Source organism: Nilaparvata lugens, chromosome 11 (assembly GCF_014356525.2).
Source record: "Nilaparvata lugens isolate BPH chromosome 11, ASM1435652v1, whole genome shotgun sequence".
Classification (NCBI taxonomy): domain Eukaryota; kingdom Metazoa; phylum Arthropoda; class Insecta; order Hemiptera; family Delphacidae; genus Nilaparvata; species Nilaparvata lugens.
Window position 1 is genome coordinate 11,818,035 of NC_052514.1, and position 9,764 is coordinate 11,827,798.

General features: G+C 34.9%; 1 protein-coding gene across 1 annotated transcript; it reads left to right on the forward strand.

Annotated features, from left to right (window-relative positions):
* Positions 1-4,565: 4,565 nt before the first annotated feature.
* Positions 4,566-8,910, forward strand: LOC111061495. The gene is made up of 3 exons (XM_039438197.1): positions 4,566-4,669; positions 7,162-8,058; positions 8,106-8,910. Exons 1-3 carry the CDS (start codon positions 4,566-4,568, stop codon positions 8,908-8,910), a joined length of 1,806 nt encoding a protein of 601 aa, XP_039294131.1.
* Positions 8,911-9,764: the final 854 nt, after the last annotated feature.

The following is a 9,764-nucleotide window of genomic DNA, read 5'->3' on the forward strand; positions in this document are numbered from 1 at the left end:
CCACTAAAATATGTAAGGTACGGTACATCACTATAATGGGTAACTTATCAGTCTATAAATTTACTGTACACGTACCGTACATGATATTGTGCCATTTCCGTACACAAACTATCATATTTAATACTATCACATTGAAATTATAACAATATGGGTTCATCGAAAGTACCTACATATTATAGAATACTCCAATGTTTACTTGTTACTTCAAATAGCACAGGTCAATAGTTGTTGAACTTTTTAATAACTCTTTGATGCATCAACAAAACAACTAACAAAAGCTTCGTTGACTCCTTTCTCTTTCTCCTTTTGTCCTTGCCGTTCTCCTCTCCTCTCTTCTTTTAACTCCTTCATCACGTTCTTCTTCTTCTTCTTCTTCTTTCTCTTCTTTTTCTTCTTCTTCTTCTTCTTCTTCTTCTTCTTCCTCCTCTTCTCTTCACGCCGTTTACATGATCTAAATCGCCAATTATAATCCCATCATCCAATTGATCGATCCTCCTTTGATCCTTCTTGCACGAGGAAAGGACAATATTTATCCGGTACTTATATTTGTCCAATTTGAAACTGATAAGGAGTATTGTCGTGACAAGATATCCTTGTTCGAGAAAATCAAAGATGGCATAGCAGTGTTGCCGCCGCCGCCTGTCCTAGATTCATCAAGTTTTATGGATCAATAACAGATGAGCTAATAAAAACCCAACAGTCACTTACTCTCCGATCTGGTGTCATTATTTCTTAGTACCATTTCAAGAAGAAATAGATTAAAGGTTGGATTTGACCTTGAGTTGACTTTGTTAGGTTGGCACCAAGTTGAAGATTTTAATGCATTTATCGCGGAAAAATTGATTGGGCTCTGCTACTTCAATCCTGGGAATATTATATTACTAGCAGTCAGGCTCGCTTCGCTCGCCATATCCGTTTAGCCAACCATTTAGTCTGGGGGTCCAGACTGGATTGTCCACTAACATATGAAAAAATGCCCAAATGAATTATGCAGGCGAGCGAAGCGAGCCTGCTGATCTCATTTTTGGACGATCCAGTCGGGGTCCAGGGGGCGGAGCCCCTGGCTAGACGGATATGGCGAGCGAAGCGAGCCTGACGGCTAGTATAGATTATTTGTATCGAATCGTATAATACATTCCTATTGTGATAGGAAAAGGAATATTTGCTTCAAAATTTGTATTTGTGATTGATATCAGATTCAAAAATCCACCAACCAGAATGTTATCTCAAAAATATAGCTACATATAACAGTTCTAATCTAAACTCTTCTAACAAGTTTTTGAAATAGCTCCAGGTACAAAATACTAGTATCTAGATCTAGCTTCTCATACTCATACTCACACTACTCATAAAATTCAATAATACTGTACCTACTTTTTTATAATGTAAAAGCATGAACTCATAATAACAATAAAGATTATTATTATGACTCGCTTGCCCTTGGATCATTTCTTTTTATTTCAGCTTTCGTAAATTCGATATGCCAATAATCATAACATTGAAAATATTAGTGATATCTACATAGCAATAAAGAATAATGTGATGTACTAATGGCAAATGAACAAATTCTCTGTAATGTCATACTCTTTTTACCAATGTTTACTGTGTCAATGCTATATTACAAAAACTTTGGCTACCCATTCGTTGTTATCGCTGGAGTATGGAGAGCTACACTATTCTATCATTGCCCAATCAAATCATCACTTCTATTTCATTAAAGCATAACTTATATCTATTCAAGTGATTCACATCAAATATTAAATTATTCGTACCAATTTTATTTATTTTTTACAATATTCTAAAGAAATACCTTCCATTTCATTTAAAATAATGAATTTTTATTCATTCATAACTCTACCTTCATTGTATTATCATTCATCCCATCATCATCAAATAGGCTTAAAATACTTCTAGAAAGTCGCCTTTGTAGAATAATGAATAAATTCATCAATGAAATTCATTCCAAACAGATTATACAAAATAGAAGCATATGAATGTTAATAATAATTATTATTCATTTAACTATGATACACATAACACAATTCAATAACATGATTGAGGCCTTCATAATTATAATTGATTTCGACATCTTTATCCTTATTATTGTACCGTTGATTGATAATCTGATGTTTGTAGAATATTATCACATGTTCAAAAAGACGAACTCACTATACGCTCAAGATGGATATTTGATAAGAACATGTAAGAGCAAATCTATAGAAATTACAGTGATAATCTGAAATACTGTTACAAAAATTAGATTTAATTCTATCATTGAATTAATTGCTACCAATGTTTACTTGTACATAGGTACCTACTACAAAGGGAAACATACACATACGGTATCTACTGTATTAGAATTATTATTTTAAAAAATACCAGAATACATCATGAATAATAATTCTTGAGACTAATAAGAATAATAAGACTTCATCAACTATAAAATCACGTAGTCATTGATCCAACAATTTTAGTTGATTCCAGTATGATATGTCTACGTTAAACTTCCACTAAAATATGTAAGGTACACCACTATAATGGGTACCGTAACTTATCAGTCTATAAATTTACTGTACACGTACCGTACATGATATTGTGCCATTTCCGTACACAAACTATCATATTTAATACTATCAATACTATCACATTGAAATTATAACAATATGGGTTCATCGAAAGTACCTACTATCATAGAATACTCAAATGTTTACTTGTTACTTCAAATAGCACAGGTCAATAGTTGTTGAACTTTTTAATAACTCTTTGATGCATCAACAAAACAACTAACAAAAGCTTCTTTCACTCCTTTCTCTTTCTCCTTTTGTCCTTGCCGTTCTCCTCTCCTCTCTTCTTTCAACTACTTCATCACGTTCTTCTTCTTCTTCTTCTTCTTCTTCTTCTTCTTCTTCTTCTTCTTCTTCTTCTTCTTCTCCTTCCTCTTCTCTTCACGCCGTTTACATGATCTAAATCGCCAATTATAATCCCATCATCCAATTGATCGATCCTCCTTTGATCCTTCTTGCACGAGGAAAGGACAATATTTATCCGGTACTTATATTTGTCCAATTTGAAACTGATAAGGAGTATTGTCGTGACTAGATATCCTTGTTCGAGAAAATCAAAGATGGCATAGCAGTGTTGCCGCCGCCGCCTGTCCTAGATTCATCAAGTTTTATGGATCAATAACAGATGAGCTAATAAAAACCCAACAGTCACTTACTCTTCGATCTGGTGTCATTATTTCTTAGTACCATTTCAAGAAGAAATAGATTAAAGGTGGGATGTGACCTTGAGTTGGTCGCGAAGCTTTCATGACGGCTATGAAATGGTAAGGTACCTAATAGAGAATGAATTCAGAAAAAATAATCAAATTTGTTCCGAGGCCTCAAGCACAGAAAATAATGGTAATGCCTTTTTCTTTTAATTTGTTTTGCCTCAAGGCTTCATAGGGTTAAAAGGATTCAGAAAGCACTTAATATTCAAAGAATTTAATAAGTATATTCCCAGAAAAAACTGAATAGGCCTATACTTAATTTTTGAGTCTATGGGTATGTGGAAGATTATGCAGTAGGCCTAAAAGTACCGTTATGATTTTCAAGTAGTACTGAAAAAAACAAGTACTAATAATCGGTGGAGTAAAAAACGTTTTACCATCTACCATTGGACCTGCAGAGGTTAAGTAAATCATCTCTGCAAAAAACAAGATTGGATTGGTATTGAAAAACATGCAATAATAATTGAGTTTCAAGTTCTAAAGAGAAATGTTTGAATTTGTCGTGGAAGAAGAAGGATTAGGATTGATGGACACAGTAAATACAGGAATTGATGAAAAAACGCTAAATTTTAAACCCAATTTTAATTTCATAAATTGATTCATTTGAAGGGATTTCCTTGAAATATTGAACAGTTTAAAGTTTTGTTATTTCAAGAAAAGTTACTATTCTCCAGAAACGTTTGTTCTTCCTCTTACTTCTTTTACTCCCCTTCTCCTGCTCCTCTACCTCCTACCTGTGTTAAGGGGAAGGATATTTTATATTATACTTAGAGGATCGACAATTATTTGTTGAAACACCGCCGATTTATGAAGTTACATCACATTATTATATTATCGTTATTTTAATTGCATCCAATCTTTATTCTCATTGATTAATTATTTATACTTTGTAAAATTCGTTGAATAACTAGCATTATCGTCATTTAATGTAAATTAGTGTATAAGCCAGTAAATATTGTAACATACATAAATAAAGAAATCTAATCTAATCCTTCTCACTCTCCCCACCACCACCTCTAACTTCTCCTACTCGTCTCACTAGTGCCCCTTTTTCTTCTTGTACGTTTACAAAATTAATGTTACACTTTTTTACTTATTCAGAGTTCTCCATAATAATTGGACAAGGATTATTTGTGATCATCTTATAAAGAATATCATCTGAATGATATTCATCTCAATTTTAAATCAATTTAGGCAAAATCTCATAAATTGATGTCTATAAGTTAGGTATGATTGTGCAATGAGCTCTGATTTCTCCCTTACATCTCTTCATGAAAACCATGTCGAAAGAATGGGGGCTGCTAGGGGTAAAAACTGGCAGCAGATGAAAAGATTGGCTGAGGATCGTGGCGAGTGGAGACGCTGGGCCGAGGAATCTTCAAACCACCCTACGCTGTGAGGCAGAAGGGGATCGAGAAATAAGAAGAAGAAGAAGATCACTTCTTGTATCTGCTATTTCTCCACACTTATTATTTAATCATTCATACATTTAATGATACACAAATCACATAAATGAAAGGAAAGAACCAACAGGTTCAGGACTCAGCCGAAAACTGTTCCATTTCCAAATTTTGAAATAAATCGTCTCAAACAGTAGGTTATGCTCCTTCACGTGTTTGATTCGAGTTTAATACTGCGTCCAAAAATACATAAACCAGAAATATTACCGAATGGATCGAGGAATATAGAAGCTCCAAGCTTGTAATATTCAATATTGGTTGAAAATATGACGTACGTGATTTCGAATAAGACATTAGAACACCTCGAGTGCCGCCTAGCTCCCGCCTCCCGCCTCCCGCCTTCTCATGCTAAACAACCCACGAAACCAATAATTTGCCAAAGTCAGATTAACTTTAAACTGTCAGCATTCGTTGAATGTGTAGCATTCATGTAATACATTAAATAAATGCTGACAGCTTGAAGTGAATTTGTTGAAGTGTGATTAACTCTAAACTGTCAGCATTGATTGAATGGGAAGTATTGATGCTATACATAGAAAGAATACTGACAGATTGAGGTGAATCTCATTGAACACGATAAGATGTTCTCAGCTACTTGTATCGCGTGTAATCGCTCAACTATCACCGGGGGAGGCTGGATTTGAACACCAACTACTTACCACTGATCACAGCATTACATTATTTTTACTAGTTCGAGAGATCAGTGCAAAATATTGTTAATTTTAAATGAATTTCATAATATAATCATAATTGGTTGAAATAATCGCAGCGTAATGACATAGGATAATAATAGAAAGAGTACCTGAAAAAAATGAAATTCAAGAAAAAACTCAAATCTTGAATCGACTGTGTGAGTATGTAAACAAATCTACTAGAACAGTGCAAATTCAAAATCATAATACAATTGAAATTGTCACGTAATGATCAAGTTCAAGTGAAATTTTGTACTTTCTCTTCAGCTAAAATAGGTAGATTACTGAATTCAAGTCACAATTCATTGATTTGAAAAAATGAGTTCTCAACATTGTCAGAATGAGCATTTTAAATCGGATTATAATGATTCAATCATCTGAGATTATTGTTGTCAACAAGAATAACAGAATAAAAGTAGAGATTCTTAAATTGTTGGACCCCCAATGATTTCCAAAGTAAACAAGAACGTTATTGGAGAAACCATCTTCGTGCTTGATAATCTCGTGCAAACAATTATTATAATCGATGAATTGAAAGGACAACTGGTGATTCAATTCACTTCGCAAGCCGATTGCCTTGGCTATTGAATCATGCTAATTATTTTATCTACAACATAAATTCGTATGGGCAGCTCAGAGAATCGGCACAGCTAAAAGCTTCTTTCCTGTGCAGTAATAGCTGAACCAATATTGAGACAATTATATCAGCGACAGTTCGGTTTGCTGAATAGAAATAAATCAGTTGCTAACAAAAGAAGGAGAAACCAGGTGAATCAGAAAGAGCTTCGCGAACTCAGTAATCTTCAGTGCGGCGTGGGATATAGTCACGAGTTTCATTGATTGCTAGAGTTATTGCATTGCAGATTCAAACTCTTCACTTGCTATGTATTGAAAGTTGGAGGTTCAACTGTGCAACACTGTTACTTATTTTTGGGTTGAAAAATTGTTCATACAATCACCAGATGTAACTCAAATAAAGTAATGTGACTCGAACTGATGAATATTGAATACAGTAGGTATTAATTTTCCAGTGAAGCGAGTGTATAGTGGACTGTATACTGTAGCCTAATTCAAACTCATATCGGAATAGCTTTGTTGATAAAGTATTTCTAACGAGTTGAGTGGGCTACCGTAATTATAACTTGAAGAGTGACAAGTGTTGCAATACATTTGATACTGTACATTAATCTCAAATACAGTTAATATGCGTTGAATAATATTCTCAAGGGCGAATATTCTGTAATGCAGGATACCGTACTTCAGTGATACAGGAATACAAACATTTCAAATACTGTTATGAATAATGGAGATACAGGAATACAGGAGTCTCAAATGTTGTGTTGATTAATATATTATAATTATTTAGCTTATGTCAGATACACAACACATATAAAGCGCATGAGTCTTAAATGCCTATATATACACTGTATATTTCCAATTTCTTTGAGATGTTGTGTAGTTTTTGGTCAAGAGAACATAGGTTTGTCTGACCGCCATTATTAATATAAATATGAGTTCATAAAACAAGCACTGAATATTCAAAAATGGGAATTCTAAGCCAAATTTAACCAATTTTCGTACGGTATTGTTGTTCTATGTGGAAAAAATCAATAATGAGTTACAGAGTTTTGCTGTGTTTAAGCTTCTTTATTTCGTATGTTGAATCAGATATCCAGATGATAACGACCCCAAAGAACTATAGTGATGTGTTTGATTGTATATCTGCTATCATAAGCACATACAAGAAACACAATGTATTTCTATTAGCTGACGAGGTTGATAGAGTGGAAATAGCTAATGATATTCTTGAAGTACTTGAAGAACCTAGAACAATTCTAAATCCTGATAACTTCACAAGCACAGAAGGACTCTTCTTGTTTTTTGGGAAAAAGGGATACTCATACGTGGATGTTCTACACAAGATGAAGATTAATTACAGATCGCAGTTCTTGATTGTCTGGACTCAACCAGATGCAAGACTTGTTGAGGTTCAGCAAACGTTCGATGATTTTTGGGCGTTTGAGATTGTCAAGGTGGCATCGTTGGTGGAAATGAAATATGGGAGTATATATTTGTACACCTATCACCCTTACACTGCAACCAGATGCTCAGATACTGGGCCTCCAATATTCCTGGACTCTTGGGACACCAAAACAAAATCGTTTGTCAAGAAAGCTGACATATTTGCATCTAAAAAAGTTTCCAACCTTCAGAAATGTAATCTGCTCTGCTCTGGAACTCACAATCCACCTGATTCGATAGTTATCAAAAATGGGGAGAACGACTATGAGTTCGGTGGAATTGGTGGCATGATTTTCAAGTTTACCGCCAATCACTTGAATTTCACTCCAGTTGTGACACGGATCAGTGATACTACAAACAGTTATGAAGGTGCATACTCCAACGACACATCAGTTCTGGGGAAGGATATCCTGTCGCGGAAAATTGACATTGGGTTTGGAAAATTTTCAACAGCATCTGACATGAGTGACGGCATCAGTTTTGCAAAAGAACTGGAGATGGATTGCTTCACATGGGCTGTTCCGTGGAGAGCTGGAGAGTCGCCTCCAGTTTGGAAGAAATATGTGGATGAGTTCTACTCAGAAGTGTGGATCCTGATATTTGTGTCATTGTTTGTGGCGTTTCTGGTGCTTTATCACTTGTCACTCTTTGCTGAAGACAGGAAACACTTCAAGGATACAACATTCCTGATGATTTTGTGTTCTCCACGTTTCTGGGCTCAGCAATTAAAATTATCACACGCAGCACCCCTACAAGAAGCTTCCTATCTTTCTGGCTGCTGTATAGTTTCGTGATTGTTACAGCATACCAGGCAGCTTTGGGGAGTATTGTGACGATCCCTGCAGAAATCCTGAACCTCGACTCAGTGACTGATGTTCTCAACTCAAAGTTCAGCATCACTGGAAGTCCTCAGATGTACTACGTCCTCAACTCTTCATCCTCAACCAATCCGAACATCAGGGAACTTGTGAAGAGGTTTGAGGTTTTGCCACCAGGGGATTTTCTTCCAGTTATGAAACGAGTTGTCACTGACAGAGACGTTGCAGTGTTTGCTGAGAAACGATTCTTACTGTACTCCAACACACAGTTGAAAGATCTGAATGTGACAGGATCTGCACATGTCATGCCCGAATGCCTCATAAAACTACCATCCTCACCAATGCTGCTGAGAAGCGGATCTCCTTACCAGATTCCAATAGATACAACTATCACAAGATTGTTGGAGTCTGGCATCATTGCTCATTGGTCAGCTCTAGATCATTCTCTGGAGAATCGCTCGGGTCGCTCTGCTTTTTCTGAGTTGGATTTCATCACATTGAGAGGTGCATTCAGCGTATGGCTCTTTGGCAACAGCTTGGCTTTTCTGTGTTTCTTATTTGAGGTTTTCACTGAGAAATGGTTCAAGAAATATGAAGTGGTTGACATAAGAGTTGGAGCCAATCAACTACCATTTATAAATTGAATCATTGTAAGAAATGTTATGTATTGAGAGTCTAACAATATCTTAGTCTTTTTCATTCAATGTTATGTATCAAGTAATTCAATATAGTTAGTTTACTGTGTTAAATTATTGGAATTCAAAATATATTTTGCTCTTTGATCTAACAAATAGAGGTATTCAAACTTGGCACTTGATCATCATTGATGTTATTGAAGTATTTACACTTGATCATTATTGAAGTATTTACACTTGATCTCACTTGATCACCATACACAGGCCGGTGAAAAAGTGAATGAATCAAGATTTGAAGCAAGCTTTCCAAAATATATAGTTTATTTTATTGTGGTTTATTTTATTTTATACGTCGACTTCTTATACATGTAAAATATTATTCACTTATTTTTGTAACATTTTGTATTTTCGTGGTGAACAAGGAGTATATTACACAAAACTCCATCAGACTGCTTGAGTTTAAATTAAAATTTTCAGTTTCTGAAAAAAAATTATTCTGTCATGATTGATTCGATTCCGTAATAATTGTATGATCATTCTTTACTTCATGAGCATTTTAGGATTAAGGAAATTGTATCCATTCACATATCTTATTTTCCACATCTTCTCCAAGGTTGAGTGATTCACGGAAAACGTTATACTTCCCACTAAAAATGATAGATTAGAAGCGATAAATCAATAGCAGAGGTGTTGAAAATACTTTACCAAAATCAAAAGCAAGGCTCCAAAATATTACGGCAATGAACTTAAAAAGTATAATTGACGTGAAGGCTGGTGCTAGCGTGGTAAATAAATATTAAATCCAAGGTTCATAAGCAATTATTATGAATTGGAAGAGTGACGAGTCACTCCAAAATAACAGA

Coding starts and splice junctions, on each gene's coding strand:
- LOC111061495 (XM_039438197.1), top strand. CDS start 4,566: ATGGGGGCTGCTAGGGGTAAAAACTGGCAGCAGATGAAAAGATTGGCT. Junction 4,670..7,161: donor TCTTCAAACCACCCTACGCT/GTGAGGCAGAAG, acceptor TGCTATCATAAG/CACATACAAGAAACACAATG. Junction 8,059..8,105: donor ATCCTGATATTTGTGTCATT/GTTTGTGGCGTT, acceptor TCTTTGCTGAAG/ACAGGAAACACTTCAAGGAT.